Source organism: Mirounga leonina, unplaced genomic scaffold, assembly GCF_011800145.1.
Source record: "Mirounga leonina isolate KUSES-001 unplaced genomic scaffold, KU_Mleo_1.0 Mir_151, whole genome shotgun sequence".
NCBI lineage: Eukaryota > Metazoa > Chordata > Mammalia > Carnivora > Phocidae > Mirounga > Mirounga leonina.
This window is the reverse complement of record NW_023270377.1, coordinates 64,135,883-64,156,545: the sequence shown is the minus strand read 5'-3', so window position 1 is coordinate 64,156,545 and position 20,663 is coordinate 64,135,883. Positions and strand designations below refer to the sequence as shown.

Below are 20,663 nucleotides of genomic sequence, written 5' to 3'. Positions count from 1 at the left end.
ATCTTTACCAGGAAGTATTAATGATGATGTGTTATGTTCACACAAAGTAGACAGCTTTACTGAATGATCTTATCTGCTCATCTACTCTTATATTTACTTTTCATTAACATGTATCAAAAATTTCTGAATGCAGTATATGGTAAAAAAATTCAAATGGTATAAAAAGCTATTACATGAAAAATCTCTCTCTCCTATCTCTGATGCCTCCTCATTTCCCTTTTCTATCAGTTATTGTTGTTACAATTTCTTCTCTCTGATAAAGTTTTAGTAGTGGTTAATGGGTATACTCATTTTCATTTTCATAGGAGTTCTATGTTGCATTCTGCAGTGGTTCCCAGCAACATGTTAGAAAGTCTGCCTCCCATATCTCAGCCAGATAGCGTCTCTCTTTTGATCTCCATCATTCTAACCAGTAAGAAATTAGAGGTCACTCTAGTTTGAATTTGCATGTCTTTAATTTTGAATAAAACTGAGCATCTTTTTATACACTTAAGGTTCTCTGTATTCCTTTTTTCCTCTGAAGTATATACTTACAGAATTTCTATATTCATTTATAATATTATCAGAAATGAAGCAAACATAAAACAGGCCACAAGAAGAATCTGGCAATTCAGAGAAAAGTTATTCATTTTTATATATAATACAGAATAACCATTTTCATCTCCTTCCTCTTGGGGTTGGGTGCTGAGAATATGTGAGTGAAAAGATGCAGCCCACAGGCCCAAAAGGATCACATCTACGCTGGAGGAGATGGCTATGTGAATTAACAATTACAGCACAAATGATGGATAAACTGAGGAATATTCAAAGGGCATGGAGATCTAGGGGAAGGAGGAAATGAGTTGGGACAGGAATATTTAGAGAAGTGAACTGAGTCTTCAATTCTTGTATTAGTTTTCTAGGGCTGCCATAACAAAATACTACAGACCGGGCAGCTTACACAACAGAAATGTTATTTGCTCGCAGGTCTAGAGGATGGAATATCCAAGTGTTGGTGTGCTGGATTTCTCCTGAGGTTTCTCTCCTTGGCTGGCAGATGGCTGCCTTCTCAGAGTCCTCATGCGGTCTTTTCTCTGTGTGTGGGCACATTTCTGGTGTCTCTCAGGTCCTCATCTCCTATTCTTATAAGGACACTAGTCAGATTGGATTAGGACCCACCCAAATGCCTCATTTCAATTTAGTTACCTCTTTAAATCCCTAACTCCAAAAATAGTCATTCTAAGGCACAGGGAGTTAGGACTTTACCATATGGAAGGGAGGGGATACAATTTAATTCATAACAACTGTACATGGGAATTCAAAAACTAAAGCATGATGAACCTAGGAGAGCCTGGTGTTTCGGGCACTCCAAGCAGGGCAGCATGTGCAGAAACCAGCGTGGACAGGAGAGCTACAAGAGCCATGATGGTGTATTTCCTGCTATTTACTTAGGACCCCATGGGATGCTATATTCAGGAAGAGGGAAAGGGAACTGGAGATCAGATAAGCCAGGAAAGGATAAGACAATAATTTACGATTTTAAGAATTATCCACTCGAATAGTGCTGGAAGTAAAACATGTCTAATTTCAGTGATAAGATAATAGGGTTTTGTCCTTTCTAAATCGAATAAAACATCTCACGTAAAGTCCGGCAAGGAACATTCACCAGCTTTTTATGCCATTCAAAAATGCAATGAATGTTTCTCTTGGCACTCACCTGCTGGTAAAGGTTTTCCCAGTAATCCTGGGTCATTAGCCGAAACAAGGCCAAGAAGGCCCAACTGAAAGTGTCAAAGCTTGTGTAGCCATAATCAGGGTTTCTGCCAGCTTTCACACACCTGTACCCTTCTGGACACTGACTACATATGAAACAGAACGTCACAAGTTAGAATGCTTCTAGGATGCAGGTTAAAGAGTGCTACAGAATAGTTAGACATCCCAGGTTCCTGTTCTAGGGAGACAATATTGAATAATGATTAAGAACACATTATTTGGGGGGCGCCTGGGTGGCTCAGTCGTTAAGCGTCTGCCTTCGGCTCAGGTCATGATCCCAGGGTCCTGGGATCGAGCCCCACATTGGGCTCCCTGCTCGGTGGGAAGCCTGCTTCTCCCTCTCCCACTCCCCCTGCTTGTGTTCCCTCTCTCACTCTCTCTCTCTGTCAAATAAATAAATAAAATCTTTTAATAAAAAAAAAAAAGAACACATTATTTGGAAGCAGGAAGAACTGGGTTTGAAGCCCATCCCTATGATTTACTAGTTGGTGACTTTGCCAAATTACTGAACTTCTCCAAGGCACAGTTCACTCCTTCTGTGAGAAAAGGATAACACCTACCTCAAAAAGCGAAGACTGTTGTTAAGTTTAAAAAAGATAATAGATGCAAATTACCTAGCCTAGCTCCTGTAGATATAAAGCATTTAATAAATGGCACCTGCTATTAGCATCATCATTAAAACTTAGAAACTTCCACCAGATGCCAAATAATAGTTCTTGCACCATAAATATTGATAAATAGGCCTCCACCAAAACTGGGTTCCCCCAAATTATTCTTGGAGCGAATCAGAATAAAAAATAGCCTAAATAGAGCAATTGTGTAAGTTCATAAAGATTTGTAACCTTATGATATTTTTCTAAAATTGGTGGATTGATATCCATGATGCTATTGAACAGTATTTGAGCTGTCTCTGGGAGCAGCAACCTTATTTGTTTAATGTTCCAAGTATACACAGAGTCTGGTGAAGAAATATCTGGTCAGGAGTGCCTGGGTGGCTCAGTCATTGAGCGTCTGTCTTCAGCTCAGGTCATGATCCCAGGGTCCTGGAATCGAGCCCCGCATCGGGCTCCCTGCTCAGAGGGAAGCCTGTTTCTCCCTCTCCCACTCCCCCTGCTTGTGTTCCCTCTCTTGCTGTGTCTCTCTACGTCAAATAAATAAAATCTTAGAAAAAAGAAAAAGAAAAATAAATATCTGGTCAGGGGAGAGCAAGAACAAAGGCTCTGCAGCAGAAATGAATTTGGTGTATAGGAGAAACTGCAAGATGACTATTTTGCATAGAGAGGAGATTCTTAAAATATCTTTACCCAAGTCCATGGGTTCCTTTTGTTTAGAGTGGCCAAAATGTCACTGCATTCAGTCATTTATGAGTCATTCTTGATTGGAAAAAGAGTAGAATTTGGGAACAGGACGTTGATTCTGTCACTCTTCCTTCCAGAAAGATGAAAGACTTGAAACTATCCAGCCAACTTTTGGTGGGGTTTTCCGGAAGTAACTTTCTACTTTCTTAAGATTTATATGACTTGTGTCTTGTTTCACTTCAAGCACTACCTCCAAGTTTTGCTTTCAGAAGTATGCATTAACCATAAATGTTTTAAAGTTTGGGCTCACTGTGGGACATAATAATGCCATGAAATATATGAAAGCAATATAAAATCAAAGGTTCTGATTTAAAAAAAAAACTGATTGGATACACTTTTCCCCTTTTTGTAGCCTTTTGACTAAAAACAAATACTACTTACCCTGAATCTGTGCTCACACCACAAAGGAGAGCATCCTTAGATCCCTCCAAGTAATAAAAATATTCTGTTTAGGAAGAAATTCAACATATAACATTAGACAGTGACACAGAAGATAGGTTAATTAGTATAGACATATTCACACACCTTCAGGCCCAGTCTCAGGCAATGTGCATTCATTTATTTATTATATTCTCATATATTTTCCCTCAAATACTTATTGATAACCTCTTATGGGCCAGGCACTGAATATAATAATAAAAGCATGATAAACAAGATCATTAATTTTGTGGATCTTTCTTTATCTGTAGGTAAGGGTGGAAATTAGGCATAGGGAAGGACAAGTAAATAAGTAAGTAAATAAATAAATATACAAGGTATTTTCAGATAGTGATAAATGTCCTGAAGAAAATAAGATAATGTGATAAAATGTGGTCAGGGAAGGCCTTTCTAAAGATATGACATTTGAACTGGGGCCTAAATGCTACAAAGAAGCCAGCCATCCAAAGACCCTGGTGAAGAGATACTTTTGGCAGGGTGAAGAGCAGGAAGGAGCAAGGGCCTTGAGGCAAAAGTGAAGTTAGTGTATGGGAGAAACAGCAAGATAGGCAGCCTGGCTACAGTGTAGTTTGTGGAGAGAACTATGGTGGCAGAGGTAAGCAGGTGTCAGATGATGTCAGCCTTTGTATGTTATGAAAGGAAGTTCGGACTTTAAGTATGGTTACAAGTAATAGACGTGGGAGGTAGAAATGGGAGATAATCACTATTTGAAAATGTCACTCTGGTTGTTTTGTGGACTGTGGACTATAAGAGAGCAAGTGTGAAAGCAGGAATATGACTTAAGTGACTATAGTGAAAGGCGACATGGCTAAAACTCAGAGAGTAGCTGTGCACATGGAGAGAAGGGGATGAAAAGAGTAGCTGTGCACATGGAGAGAAGGGCATGAAAAGAGTGGAGAGGACTTGCTGCCAGGTCGGAGTGGAGGTAGAGGGGACATAAGAATATGATCATCAAGTAGGTAGTTTTCAAAGCCATGAGACTTGAGTTAACCCAAAGAGAAAGTGTAGCTCAGAAAGGGAAGGGGAGAAAAGAGAAAGCAGGGAGTCCCTAACTGAGCCCCAAAGTATTCTAGAAGAGGTGGAGCCAGCAAGGCCATACTATAAATGGACACATCTGTCTTCTGAAATTCTCTTGTTTATTCAACAATCAGTATTTATCTAGGACTTACGAAGTTTCAGATATTGAGGATATGGCAGTGAACAAAATGCACATTTCCTCATCATGGTCCCCTCTGTGTCCATTTTCAGGCATAAGGGATCCCATAATCTCTTCCTCCATACACTATCAAGGCTTACTGTCAAGACAAGGAGCTGATCCAACCACGCACAGTAAATGTGTAAAGAACTAACAAATATCCATGCTTTTTAATAAGGGCCCATCTTCCCATTTGGCTCAAATCAAAGAAATAAAGATGTAATGATTAGAAGGCCTTTGGAGTGATAGTGGAAGAAAGACTTTCAAGTCAGATATACTTGGATTTGAATGTTGCTTCTACCGCTTCCCATGTAGGTGAATGATCTCACCACGTTAATGGTTAGTCACTGCCATACATCTGTAAAACGTGCTTAGGACGCCCGCTTTGTAGAGATGCTGAAGAGCATAAAGGGGACAGTGCGTGTAAGGCACTTACTGCAGGGATCCACACGCTCGACACGGTTGCTCAGAGAGCAGCAGCTGTCATTACTAAACTACTAAACAATTCCAGAGAAGATGAACTGACTGACTTATACACCATTTTGTCTTACACAGAAGATACAAATCTTAGAAGACACAAATAAAACAATAAAGCCTCCTAGTTGGAGGTGAAAGTTTAGGTGAGAATGCACATGAACAACTTTTTGGAAAAATTCCTGTGCCTGAGGTAGGGCAGGCATGACGGAATGAGAATGGAGGAGGTTAAGATGCAAATTTTTTGTACATAAGCTTCCAAGATATTTTTGTAGTGGAAGGATTACTTTAGAATTATCCTTTAAAGTAACTGGCTCACATTTACCAACCACTGAGGAGCTGCTTTATAAGAATGGGCTCTAGAGCGGCCCATACTAGCGCATGGCAGGGTGAACTCAAGTCAGTACAGGAATGATGAAAGGTAAAGCAATGGCAGTAGCTCACTCTGGTCTTATAGAACATTTTAAAATAATCCCTAAACAAGCAGACATTAAATTATTCGAATAATTAGTCTCAAGAGTATTAAGGTTAATATGTAAAGGGAAAACGTAATGCAAAGAGAAAAACATATGTCCATGCATCATATGACCTCACTGATAGGAGGAATTCTTAATCTCAGGAAACAAACTGAGGGTTGCTGGAGTGGTGGGAGGTAGGAGGGATGGGGTGGCTGGGTGATAGACAACAGGAACGGTATGTGCTATGACGAGCGCTGTGAATTGTGTAAGACTGTTGAATCACAGACTTGTACCTCTGAAACAAATAATACATTATATGTTAAAAAAAGAAGATAGCGGAAGGGAAAAATGAAGGGGGAGAAATCGCAGGGGAGACGAACCATGAGAGACTATGGACTCTGAAAAACAAACTGAGGGTTCTAGAGGGGAGGGGGTGGGGGGATGGGTTAGCCTGGTGATGGATATTAAAGAGGGCACATACTGAATGGAGCACTGGGTGTTATATGCAAACAATGAATCGTGGAACACTACATCAAAAACTAATGATGTAATGTATGGTGATTAACATAACATAATTAAACAAACAAACAAAAACATATGTCCAAAGTAAAACTTACACATGAATGTCCATCATAGCATTATTCCCCAAAGCGGAAACTACTCAGATGTCCATCAATTAATGAATGAATAAACAAAATGTAGTATGTATATACAATGGGATAGTATTTAACAACTAAAAATAAATGAATGACTACCGCATGGAGGAACCTGAAAACAAGCTAAGTGAAAGAAGCCAGACACAAAGACCACATATTGTATGATTTCATTTATATAAAATGTTCAGAATAGGTAAATCCATAGAGACAGAAAGTAGATAAGTGGTTGTCGGGGGCTGGGGAGTAGAAGGAATGGAGAGTGACTGCCAATGAGTACAAGATTTCTTTTGAGGGAGATGAAATTATTCTAAAATTAGTGATATTTGCACAATGTGACTATATTGTGAATGTACTATAAAACACTGAATTGTATAATTTAAAAGGGAGGATCTTATAGTATGTGAATTATCTCACTAAAGCTGTTAAATAGATGTAATTCAGTATAATAACAAAGGTTGTGGATAGTAATAGATAAGCCCAACCTCACAGTAATAGACATATGGGGATAAAAGGAAATAGAAAATTGTAAAATCCACACAACAAAAATCTAGAACTGACACTCAATCGAGTGCAGATTCTGAGGAAATTTTTTATTAATTTCAAGGCCAATGGTACCGAATGGTAAGCCATAACTGGTGACCTAAACATCCTATGATTAATCTTATCCAACCTGGTTCAGAAAGACAGCTTTTAGCAACTATATATGACTTAGGCTTCTGGAGTCAAGGGTTTATTCCTCAACCAAGAGGCAATAATAAGTCAACTCTGAGAACACTAGGGCAGGGATCAGGTAGAGGCAGGATGCCTGCAAGTGACACACTGCATTCTGGGAGACTGTATTCTGTGGAGTCCCCACAAGGAAAGCACTATAGATAGACAGGAAAAGCCCTGGGAGTACTATGACCAATACTGTGGTTTTTCCAGGAACTTTTCTTATTAAATGTCAAACACCTAGAAAATAGGAGTAAGAGACTATTTTTCTTTATCCCAACAGAACCACACCATATTAATGTACAATAGCTACTGGAAATTTAGCTACCAATTGTGCATATGAACCTTTCCTTCACCTGCAGTAGCAAGAAGGAAGTTTGCTGAGCATCAGAGTAGACAATGCTTGGCGTCAGTGGAAATCTATAAATTGTATGTTTTGAAACAGGAGGTTAGACAGTGGGCTCATTTATTTGATAATACATTTAAAAAACACCTCCAAAAAAGGCTTTGCCATAGGCACCAGAAAACACTTTCAGAACATATTCAGGATCTCTCTGTAGGCTGCCTTTACCATTGTAATTCTTTCATCTCTTCAAGAATTCCAATTCGTTTACTTCATCATTTTCTCATAATCTATCAACCAACTCCTGGGTTCACTTCTTTCCTTGTCCAGTTTAGAATCCAAGAGACACTCGTTTTCATCATCCTTTTACAATTTCCATAACTTCCAAGTATTTCTCTCAGTCTATCAGATTAACCTGGCCCAACCTTAACCCTACATGTAATCAAAATAAAAAAACTGGTAGTGATCCTAGTAAAAAAAAGTTAAGTTTGAGTAAGTATTGTAAACCGATTATTAATTGTAAATGTGAACAATTGTCCATAAGATATATTACTTTTATAGTATATAAATTAAGGAATAAAATTCTTTGTAAATTGAAAATAAAATTTAAGATTATATCAATAAAAATCAGAAACTTAAAAAATAAGTAAAAATAAAATGGAAGGGAAAATATGCTAAATTCCTCATCAAACACTGGTAGTAAAGAAATTTTACATTAAATATTTTACTTGAAAACTTTCAGTTTTCTCATTTTAGGCGGTTTTCTTTATTTACAGTCTTTTACTGTATTAGTTTTAGGTTTGTTTTCTTTATTTACAGTCTTTTACTGTATTAGCTAGGTTGTATTTGCTTTTATCTTCCCCAGTGAGTGGGAGAGTATACATTTAGTAAAGTAAGAAAATGATGTATATTCTTCATAATCCAAGGAGAATCCTGACCTTTACTCCATGACCTTATTCTGTCAAAGGCATATACACTTGGAAGGTTTCCTGATGTCCCCACCCCCACTCTGGATCTAAGTATCTATTAGGGTTTATGGGTTCATGTGGGCAGCATCATACAGACACACTGCAGGTGTTAGAAAGCACAATCTTGTTTGATCTCATTTTCACCCAAATTCATCAACAGCTCTGGCAAGAGAAACTGTGTTAGGGGACAACTGTTCAGAAAACATGCAGTTCAGGCTTTCTGTAAGATATTCTAAAATATACTTGTGAAGAATTAAGAAAACTTCGAGTCTGTGTGTACAGATCGACTCATATGTTTCCTACAGAACTAGTTCTGATGAATTAAACTTTGATATAATGCCACTGGCTAGACTGAGGGAAGCCCTTAGAAAGAGCTGTGAAACTCATCATTGATTATAGGGATAGTGCTGATAAGCTGAGTAAACCCACTCTGCTTTATATAAATCTTCAGAAATACTATCAAGCAGACATTTTAATATGTGATAATTAATATGATTGTTATACTAGGATTTATACAACTATATATGTTATAGATATAATACAAATGTAAAAATATACTTATATTATCATATAATAAATAAATTACCCTATAAACCTAAGTATGAATTATACAATAAAACTACAGTATATAAAACACATAATATGTCTTATGATGAAATGTAATGGTTAATATTAATTCATAGCCAAATGTATTTCTCTAGAGCAAATTTATACATTCTTATCTTACAGAAATTGGGTATTATGGAACTATATCATGTGTCTAATACCAGAACTGCTAGAAAGCTTAGAACCAGGGAGATTTATGAAAATATATAACAGGATCCAAATGCACACTGTGGCAACTTTCTATACACTCGAGCAATTTTGAAATAATTAAAAGGAAAGCAACATTTCATTGCTAAAAGAGAACAATCTTATTTCAACCTATTAACAACTTCAGGGACATTCTTACTTTTATAGTCTTCTTCTTCAAGGGTATCTATTATGCTTTGTAATGTTTCATTATTTTCCAGCGGATCCCGCAGACATTTATGCTTCAGGTTGCCCATAAAGAGCTGCAGCCCAATCAGGGCAAACACACTCAGGCAGAATACAGTTAGGATCATGACATCAGAGAGCTTCTTCACAGACTGGATCAGAGCTCCCACAATGGTCTTCAGTCCTGAACACAGGGGGCAAAAAAAAGTGTTCCTAATGAAATAAAGCCTCTGAATGAGAAATAAAAACAAAACACAAGCTTGCCTAGAAACGCATGCATTATATTAAATCAATGACCTTAAATAACCTAGTTTGAAAAAAGCCTACTAGCTCAAAAGGGTTGATTTGCTGTTTTTTATATATTTTTTGTTTCTATATAGTATAGCAAACGAAAAAAATTTTAAACTGTTTCCAAAGAGTAACCAAATTGTCAAAATGAATAATTTGGTTCCTCAAACCATACCCATATTTGCTTGTAAAAATAATTTTTAAAAGTGCTAATTTAGTAAATGCTTGTCAAACAAACCATCTCTCTATAAAGACATTAAAACAAAGAGGCTGAATTGCAGCACAGAGTGACAACTTAACTGATTTTCAGTTAAGAAATGGTTTGTTGTGGAAAGCTAAAAAACACAGTATGACATGCAATACCCCCATGCTGATATTTTTTATCTCTTTTCCTAACTGTATGAAAAGCAATAAAAACAAATTGAAATTTTCATTCCTGGCTAAACAAAATGGAAAATGATCTGTTACACAGGAGGGAAAATTTCAAGTTGAGATGTGAGCCAAATGGCCATCTTTATCCTCTAAGACCCATGCAGTTGATTAAACTCAAAGGCTGACTTTTAATAGTGATTGTGAAAAACATAAAAAATCAAATTTAATTAAAATGGCATAAGAGAAAGTCGTTCTTGTCTTTCCTCCAAACGGTCAAAGTCAGCCCTGGTGTTTAACCCCACTCTCACCTGGAATGACTGAAATTGTTTTCAGTGCTCGGAGAACTCTGAATGTTCTCAGCGCTGAGACATTGCCCAGGTCCACAAACTCTGTCACATATCTGTAATAGGGAGTTCACACACAACACAGTGACAACACACACACAAACAAACGAAGAACAACTCCCAAACAGTCGGAGTTATGAGTGGCCTAATGCTTCACACCAATCACTCCTTACCTGGAATTACAGAAATAGTTTTCAAAGCTCTCAACACTCTGAAAGTTCGAAGAGCTGAAACATTGCCTAGGTTTACAAATTCTGTTAAATACCTGTAGAATTAAACCAGAGTTATTCAGAATTTAGATAGAGTCTGTGATACTTACCTGTGCCTTTACTCAAGGTATTGCCTATATTTGGAAAATTCTTATTTAAATGGACAATTTTGCAAGCCCTCTTTTTTTTTCCACCTATCACAACTAATTTAATTTGATTAGATTTGATTTGACCCCTTTTACATGAGCAAAATGCAAATATATTATTAAAATGGTTCCATACATTATATGCCTAAATAAACAATCAAATGCTTCAATTATTAGACCTCAACATTATGGTAATACAGATACTTAATATCCTATAAAATGTCAGCAGCAAACCTTGAAAACTCTATGCTAATTAAAAGAAGCCAGACACAAAAGGTCACATACTGTGATTCCATTTGTATGAAATGTGTAGAATAGGCAAATGCATAGATTCAAAACATTGATGAATAGTTTCCAAGGATTAAGGGGAGAAGGAAATAGAAGTGACTTCTTTTGGGGATGATGGAAATATTCTGGAATTACAGATTAGTGATGGTTGCACAGCTTTTTGAACGTATACTAAAAAAAAACACTGAATTTTAACTTTAAAAGGGTTAATTTTATGGTATATAAATTATATCTCAATTAAAATAATGAGACCCCTGAGAGGAGGCAGCCTTCTTTGACACAATGTTGTCTTATCAGCAGGTGGCAGGTACAGCTGCAGCAGTCACGTGACCATGAAAGAAGCGAGTCTGATGGACAAGGAGGTGGGCAGGGTGGTGAGGGAATGGGAAACTAGAAATCCTAAGACTCTACTCTATTGTCTAAATTCCTCCAATGAACATGCATTACTTTTAAAATTCAAGATGATAGAGGGAAAATATTGTATCTAGGTTTGAGATTTCAATAAAACAAGGGAATATTTCTGGCAAATGTATTTGGGAAAAGAACAGCAGTGTGAATTAATTTAAATTATATTTTAATGTAATATTTTTCCCTTAAAAATAAACTGTGGCTGCAGATGTAATACACATACAATTCACTGATGTTAGGATTGGTATTCAGTGTTAGATCTTATAAAAAGATTTACTTCCATATTTTAATATTCTTATTAGCTCTTGAATAGTATAGGTTATAATTAAAGGCCTGAACTTTTTCTGTGATTCTTACAGGTTTTATTAGTTTTTAAATAAGACATGAAAAAGGTGTGAACCTTACTTAGACTGCATAGACTGCATAGACTACCCATCCAAGTGCTGAGCATGGAGGAGAAGATCAATCTTAATGATGCCATACACTTTTGAATGAGAAATGCTCTTTCTCAAAAATTAATATTTGCCTATCAATGACTAGCTTTCACAGAGTATCCTTTAAATGCAACCTTTACATGCAGGAAAAGTCAGACCCCAAAGGCTTGTTCTTACTGGAATACTGTGCTGTCTGTCATTCTCACGAGTTTGCCATTTCAAAAAACTGAATGTACTTACGCAAAAACAATGACGACAAAATCGAGCCAGTTCCATGGGTCACGAAGGAAAGTGAATTCTCCTACACAGAAGCCTCTTGCAAGGATTTTGACAAGTGACTCAAAAGTATATATTCCAGTAAAAGTATACCTAGACACAATCATTCGATGGGATATTAAATATGAGGAGAATACAGCACCATGTAAATCTTTATTTTTTCTGATCAACCAAAGAAAGGCATCTATTGGAGTGTGGCTGTTGGCTTATGGATCCATTCTATTAGAATAAACTACAGTAAAGATATTTCCAGAAAATCTTAAAATGTCCATATTAGAAATTCTTACAGAAAGTAAAAAAAAAAAAAGAAAAGAAAAGAAATTCTTACAGAAAGTAGAGGTATTCAAAATGACTACGAACATAGGTATTAGATCTGCCTGGAAAAGTCCTACATTACTCCTATCAGAAAGACACATGTCTAAGAACAAGGCAGGACACCTGATACTTTCTTTCTTCTAGAAAAGACTGTAGCATCTGATTATTCTATTCTACCGGTAGCAGGTTAATACCACAGAGGAAGAAAAAATAACTGAAAGAAAAGCAACCACATAACATGGGAAGATAAACGCAATTCTTAGAGCTGCAGTAACTTTGTGGCAGGAAAGAAGAGGAATAAAATAACACAGAGAGGATATTAAAATGTATTTATACCCACTTACTCTACATTCTTGGTCCAATCTGGAGGGTTACTCATGGTCATAAATATGCAGTTCGTCAGAATAGTGCACATGATAAGCATGCTGAATAAGGTAGCTTAGAATCAAGGAATATGATAAGAGAACACAGAGGGAGCTTTGAATACTGGATAATGACACTTGTTAAAATGCTAACAACTTTTTCCTAGAAAATAATTCTTTATGAGTTTATAACTCTTCTTTTAATCTCTTTGAACAAGGGAGTCATATATAAAGTAATTTATCCTAAAATGCTAATATTGCCGTTCTCCCAATTTTCTGAGTCTTACACCAAATTATATTGAAATTGGTAAACTAAAACCAGTCTTTTCAGGTACAAAAGGACTAAAATCTATATTTGAATAAATAGCAAAAGCCATATTTTATTTATTAAGATTTTATTTATTTATTTGAGAGAGAGAGAGAGCATGAGCAGGGGGAGGGGCAGAGGGAGAAGCAGACTCCCCGCTGAGCAGGGAGCCCGATGCAGGGCTCGATCCTAGGGTCCTGGGATCATGACCTGAGTTGAAGGCAGACACTTAACTGACTGAGCCACCCAGGTGTCCCACAAAAACTACACTTTAAAGAACCAATGCTAGTAATCATTTTAAAAAGGATATGAGTGTACTAAAATCTTAATAGATATTCTTCTTAGAGGACTGAAAGGAGACAGCATGTACAAAGCAGGGGTGGCATTGAAACGGAAGATTGCTTTCCCTTTGTTCAATACTATGAAAGTCTGTGGGAGAAAAAGAAAACAGCATGAAATTGAGAATCCAAAATTTCACCCTAGCACGTTTATACCAGCAGTTTACCGCATGTGCATGTGGTAGGGTCATATTAAAGAAACACTGCCATCAGACTCAAGCAACGTGATACCACTGCCATTAATGAGCTGTTTAGGTCTCACTGGCCAATGAACTAAATCCATTGCTTCTTAGTAAATTAAGAAGTGAGCCATTTTTGAGCATGGATTGCCTGGAGCTCCCAAAATATAGCATCTTCTCTTTTTCATATCCCTTTAACACCCAAATCAGTAACAGTTAAGTGTGGCCACTGGAATTAGTTTAGAATACAATTTCCTTCTATCATTTCACTGCATTTTAAGCAAACTAAATAGAAACTAGCTATCTCTGACTTTTGCCCTAACACCTTGAGAATTTTAATACTTGTTGGCTATTATCATGATTAATAGCAAGTGTTCCAAATATGAGTCCTTTCAAAAACACATTTTCATAAATTTAAGGAATATTAGAGTTAGAAGAATCCTATTATCCAGTTCAATTCTCCTATTCTAGATATAATTCTAATAACAGCTAAAATAAATGAATACAAAGTAAAGGACTTGCTTGCTCCTACCCACCGTAATTTTTAAAAATAATACAAATGAACCAAATATTCTTGAAAGGTGTTATGTAACCATTGCACAATAAGGGACAGTCTCCATGGCTTTGGTATTTAGTTAAAAATTTAAAAACCCAAACAAATAAACAGCAACAACAAGAAAACATTAACGCAATCTAGGAAGATCAAGTTCAAATCTTTGTCTTAGTTTTCTATAGTTTCTAGGCAAATTACCTGTGCTATTGAGAAGACATTGACTTGGTCTTTTGCTGTTGTTTAATGTGAATTTTATATAAGTTTATGAATGGGCTTCTGGGAATAAATATTTTTCACCAAATTGGGGACCTAAATTCGAGTATGTTGCTTTTTAACTGTATGTGGCAGTGTTCTCAAGAAAACAAATCAGAATCTACTATTTTCAGATGTTCTTTTACAGTCCTGGTCACTTTCACTATACTGGTTATGCCTAAACATAATTTAACATAAAGTTCACTTTTACACTGAAAATTAGTTTTAAAATTAATATCTAGTCATTGAGTACAACCACTGTCTTTTTAAATCTTAACACACTGTGCTTTTTAAAATTCATTCATCTATTATTTTCTGCAATTGTGTAGCGAGCAACTATGTAATAAGTAAAATGAGAAGGTACTTTTTATTTTGCCTGTCTCATTATTTACTCATCATTATTTCTTCCACTTCTGTAAAGTTGTTAGCATAGTGGTTGCTATACTATAGAAACTAAATTATACTAAGAGATGTTGCCCAGAATATCCCAGTAGGGGAACCAACTTGAATTTTAAAAATCTACAACTTCTAGGGTTTTTTCCCTAAGCCCTCTTTCATCTTAAAATAGGATATTACTCCCTTTCTCACAGTATAATAAATGTGTGCTAATTTATATAAAAAGTCCAGTGCCTGACACAGAGATCCTTAATACATATTAGCATTCTTCCTTTCTGTGTCAGAATACTGACTGATTAATTAGAATGCTGTGTAATATTTCAAGGTCTTCACAGGTATTCTATTTTTTATTGTTGTGCTGCCAGCCTGTTGAGATGCTGGTTTTAATGTGAAGCAAAATATTAGGTATTGCTATTCATGGCAACTACCACTGAGGTAGATGTGTTTCTACTGTCAAAATATAACTTATATTTTATATCTCTCAAGATATTTAAAATATGTTCTATTTTATCTTACTTGCTAGATGTCTTATGAAGAAATATTCCCTTTTAGGGATGCCTGGGTGGCTCAGTTGGTTGGGCGTCTGCCTTCCACTAGTCATGATTTCAGAGTCCTGGGATCAAGTCCCAAATCTGGCTCTCTGCTCAGCGGGGAGCCTGCTTCTCCCTATCCCACTCCCCCTGCTTGTGCCCTCTCTCTCTCTGTCAAATAAATAAATAAAATCTTTTTTAAAAAAAGAAAAAGAAATATTCCCTTTTATTTATATTTTAAACAAATCAAAATGTTATTATTATTATTATTTTTTAAGATTTTATGTATTTGAGAGAGAGAGAGCACAAACAGGGAGGAGGGGCAAAGGGAGAGGCAGAGGGAGAAGCAGACTCCCCACTGAGCAGGGAGCCCAACGCGGGGGTGGATCCCAGGACACTGGGATCATGACCTGAGCTGAAAGCGGATGCTTAACCGAATGAGCCACCCAAGCACCCAAAATCTGTTTTTAAATGGACTTTATTCTGCCTTTCTGGACCTTTCTAAGTCTACAGGCACTATATTGGCAAAGCAATGTTGGAGAAGTTATGGAACTTTTGATCTAATCCTTTACAGACTCCTCTTAGTCAACTTCAACTTCAACCTGGTTGTGTCTGCTACCATGTCAGAAATGCTGTACTCATTTTCTCAAGGGAATAAACTTTACAGCAGTTGTTTCCAACTTTCTCCAATTTTCCTAATGTAATAAACACCTTCTCAGCTCTGCTACTCTCAGCATTTGACTTTCAGAGGACAATTTCCATTCCTCTGCTCTGGAAAATATTGACACCAGTTAACATGGATTTCCTCTGATATGCCTGCATTTACTTCATGACTGCATTACTTCAACATATCAGGACTCAAAATCCAACTGTTTGCCCCTCAAATCTCTCCACTTTTCTAACACAAACTGACCCATAGCTTGTTTTATCTGTTAACATCTACAACTAGCTACATTATTGCAACCCTCTGTATTTTTCTCCCGAGAATAATTTTTTCTTTACTTTCAAGGTGCTATTTATACCCTATGTTAAAAAGGTTTTCAATTTATTTGGTGCCTCAAGTGACCATCTTTCTGGTGGAAAAAATTTCAAATTTCTCAGCATGAATGCATTACTAGTTGAGTGATCTTATATATTCCCATGGATTTAGCTGTCACCTGAATGCAAATGCATTCTGGACATAGGCCAGGTCTTAGTTCTCAAATTGACAGTAATTTTATTCCTACAGGTATAAATCTATGTCATGTCCAAAAAGGCAGAACATTATATTGAATATTTTGAAAGATTAAGGATATCAAAATAATATGTCAGTGACAGAACCAGTTTTGATGAAAAATTAAAAGTACCTATTCTGAATCTCCTATATATGCATTTAACTGAACATTTTTGTCATGATGTGGTTTTTCACTAACTTCCACTTAATCTCAATATAAAATATCTCTCTGAACAAAAGAAGCAAGCAGAGCCTGCCCTACTGCAGTCACAATAAACTCACTTTTTTGTCTGCATAGTAGGGGTCCAGGTCCTCCAGGGGCTCTGACACCATGCCTGGGGGGATGTCCCCATAGATGAAGGGCAGCTGTTTGCCAGCTTCCAAGTCACTGCTTGGCCTCGGGCCTTCTTCATCATCATCTTTCTTTTCTTCTTTGGGTTCCTTTGTTTTTCCTTCAGCAATACGTTGTTCGATGAGGGCAAGAGACTGTTTTGTAAAATAGACAAAACTCTGAGGTCCTGGGGGAGGCAACGTTGCCATCTTTTCATCCTGTATATTTTATTTCCCCTTCAGCTCCTTACATAAGAGGCCTAAGTGGAAAAAAAGAAATAAAGTGTTAAATGTTTGCTAGCCAGAAATAGCACATTAAAAATAATAATAAACAGGGCGCCTGGGTGGCTCAGTTGGTTGAGCGACTGCCTTTGGCTCAGGTCATGATCCTGGAGCCCCGGGATCAAGTCCCATATCGGGCTCCTTGCTCAGCAGGGGGTCTGCTTCTCCCTCTGACCCTCCCCCCTCTCATGTGCTCTCTCTCTCTCTCTCTCATTCTCTCTAAAAAATAATTAATAATAATAATAATAATAATAAACAGATTTGGGGGCACCTGGGTGGCTCAGCTAGGACTCTTGATCTCAGCTCAGGTCATGATCTCAGGGTCATGAGATGCACTTGCCTCTGGCTCCTCATTCAGCAAGGGAGTCTGCTTGAGAGTCTCTCCCTCTCCCCCTTTCCTTCAGCAACCCCCCCACTGCCCTGCCGCTGCACCGCACCCCCAGTCATGTGGTCCTGTGCACGCGTGCATTCTCTCTCAAATAAATGAATAAATCTTTAAACATATTTTTGGTTTCAACTATAAGAAGCAATGTGTTCACAGAATTAGGATGTTGAATTAGCATTTATTGACTACTATGCGCAAGATTTATTTCCCACACTCTCTACCATCTTTATTTAAAAATTTGAACTTAACACTTCCCAGCTTTTAAAGTGAAAAAGTGACAACTTAATGAAAAAAAAAATCTATTCCCTTTACTTTTCATTTGTATTCACTTTTAGTCCAATTCAGTTAACCTTTCTCATTTAAAATTCTTTACAACAGTGCTTCTGATAGTACCACTCTCCAGGTTCTCTTGCCTCTCTGATCACCTGATCCTCTTCCGTCTTAACTTCAAAATATGCTCACAAACTTCTGCTTCTCTCTCTTGGAGAAAGTCATTTCTTTGAAATGAGGTGATGGAAAGATTGTTTTATTCTATTTTGCATATTTAAATTTTCTTACAATTACATATTCCTTTAGAAATCAGAAAAAATATATTCTCATTTTGAATTCAAAACAATTTGGGAAAATAATTTAGGAAGAACAAAGAAAAGAAATTTGGAACATATCTGTGATAGTTTCAATTTAAAAATTTAAAAATAACCCAATAGGATATGCATTCAAACTCTACTTCCCTAAATAACTTATATATCTATACAAAACCTATAGAAAAAAAAAAAAACAAAATAAAAAAGTCAAGTTCCATATATTATTATCTTGGAATGTTATAAATAAAAAAGCATAAAAATAATAGTTCTTATTTTATTTTATTGTATTTTTTTAATTTTATTTTATTATGTTAATCACCATACATTACATCATTAGTTTTTGATGTAGTGTTCCATGATTCATTGTTTGCGTATAACACCCAGTGCTCCATTCAATATGTGCCCTCTTTAATACCCATCACCAGGCTAACCCGTCCCCCCACCCACTCCCCTCTAGAACCCTCAGTTTATTTCTCAGAGTCCATAATCTCTCATGGTTCATCTCCCCCTCCAATTTCCCCCCCTTCATTTTCCCCTCCCTGCTATCTTCTTCTTCTTCTTCTTTTTTTTTTTAACATATAATGTATTATTTGTTTCAGAGGTATAGGTCTGTGATTCATCAGTCTTACACAATTCACAGAGCTTACCATAGAACATACCCTCCCCAATGTCTATCACACAGCCACCCCATCCCTCCCACCCCCACCACTCCAGCAACCCTGTTTGTTTCCTGAGATTAAGAATATCAGTGAGATCATGATACTTGTCTTTCTCTGATTGACTTATTTCGCTCAACATAATACCCTCTAGTTCCATCCACGTCATTGCAAATGGCAAGATTTTGTTTTGTTTTTTTTTTTGATGGCTGCATAATATCCCATTGTATATATACACCACTTCTTCTTTATCAGTTCATCTGTTGATGGACATCTTGGCTCTTTCCATAGTTTGGCTATAGTGGACATTGCTGCTATAAACATTGGGGTGCACGTACCCCTTTGGATCCCTACATTTGTGTCTTTGGGGTAAATACCTAGTAGTGCAATTGCTGGGTCATAGGGTAGCTCTATTTTCAACTTTTTGAGGAACCTCCATACTGTTTTCCAGAGTGGCTGCACAAGCTTGCATTCCCACCAGCAGTGTAGGAGGGTTCCCCTTTCTCTGCAACCTCGTCAACATCTGTCGTTTCCTGACTTGTTAATTTTAGCCATTCTGACTGGTGTGAGGTGGTATCTCACTGAAGTTTTGATTTGGATTTCCCTGATGCCGAGGGATGTTGAGCACTTTTGCATATGTCTGTTGCCCATTTGGATGTCCTCTATGGAAAAATGTCTGTTCATGTCTTCTGCCCATTTCTTGATTGGATTATTTGTTCTTTGGGTGTTGAGTTTGATAAGTTCTTTATAGATTTTGGATACTAGCCCTTTATCTGATATGTCATTTGCAAGTATCTTCTGCCATTCTGTCGGTTGTCTTTTGGTTTTGTTGACTGTTTCCTTTGCTTTGCAAAAGCTTTTTATCTTGATGAAGTCCCAATAGTTCATTTTTGCCCTTACTTCCCTTGCCTTTGGCAATGTTTCTATGAAGCAGTTGCTGCAGCTGAGATCGAAGAGGTTGCTGCTTGTGTTCTCCTCTAGGATTTTGATGGACTCCTGTCTCACATTGAGGTCTTTCAACCATTTGGAGTCTATTTTTGTGTGTGGTGTAAGGAAATGGTCCAGTTTCATTCTTCTGCATGTGGCTATCCAATTTTCCCAACACCATTTGTTGAAGGGACTGTCTTTTTTCCATTGGACATTCTTTCCTGCTTTGTCGAAGATTAGCTGACCATAGAGTTGAGGGTCCATTTCTGGGCCCTCTATTCTGTTCCATTGATCTATGTGTCTGTTTTTGTGCCAGTACCATGCTGTCTTGATGGTTACAGCTTTGTAATAGAGCTTGAAGTCCAGAATTGTGATGCCGCCAGCTTTGCTTTTCTTTTTCAATATTCCTCTGGCTATTTGGGGTCTTTTCTGGTTCCATACAAATTTTAGAATTATTTGTTCCATTTCTTTGAAAAAAAGTGGATAGTATTTTGATAGGGATTGCATTAAATGTGTAGATTGCTCTAGGTAGCATTGACATCGTCACAATATTTGTTCTTCCAATCCATGAGCATGGAACGTTTTTCCATTTCTTTGTGCCTTCCTCAATTTCTTTCATGAGTATTTTATAGTTTTCTGAGTACAGATTCTTTGCCTCTTTGGTCAGATTTATTCCTAGGTATCTTACGGTTTTGGGTGCAATTGTAAATGGGATCGACTCCTTAATTCTCTTTCTTCTGTCTTGTTGTTGGTGTATAGAAATGCAACTAATTTCTGTGCATTGATTTTCTATCGTGCCACTTTACTGAATTCCTGTATGAGTTCTAGCAGTTTTGGGGTGGAGTCTTTGGGGTTTTCCACATAAAGTATCATATCATCTGCAAAGAGTGAAGAGTTTGACTTCTTCTTTGCTGATTCGGATGCCTTTTATTTCTTTTTGTTGTCTGATTATTGTGGC

The 20,663-nt window shown here is 37.0% G+C and overlaps 1 protein-coding gene across 1 annotated transcript in view; it reads right to left on the bottom strand.

The window, feature by feature from the left end:
- The window catches only part of SCN9A (sodium voltage-gated channel alpha subunit 9), a 176,940-nt gene that overhangs the window by 85,793 nt on the left and 70,484 nt on the right, over positions 1-20,663 (bottom strand). Inside the window, exons 2-9 of the mRNA XM_035007847.1 lie at positions 16,824-17,131; positions 13,391-13,509; positions 12,756-12,845; positions 12,061-12,189; positions 10,509-10,600; positions 9,306-9,515; positions 3,492-3,555; positions 1,697-1,838 (exon numbers count right to left, since the gene is read on the bottom strand). Of these exons, the coding sequence (XP_034863738.1) occupies positions 1,697-1,838; positions 3,492-3,555; positions 9,306-9,515; positions 10,509-10,600; positions 12,061-12,189; positions 12,756-12,845; positions 13,391-13,509; positions 16,824-17,081 (1,104 nt within the window). The 5' untranslated portion in view covers positions 17,082-17,131. The remainder of the gene's footprint in view (positions 1-1,696; positions 1,839-3,491; positions 3,556-9,305; positions 9,516-10,508; positions 10,601-12,060; positions 12,190-12,755; positions 12,846-13,390; positions 13,510-16,823; positions 17,132-20,663) is intronic.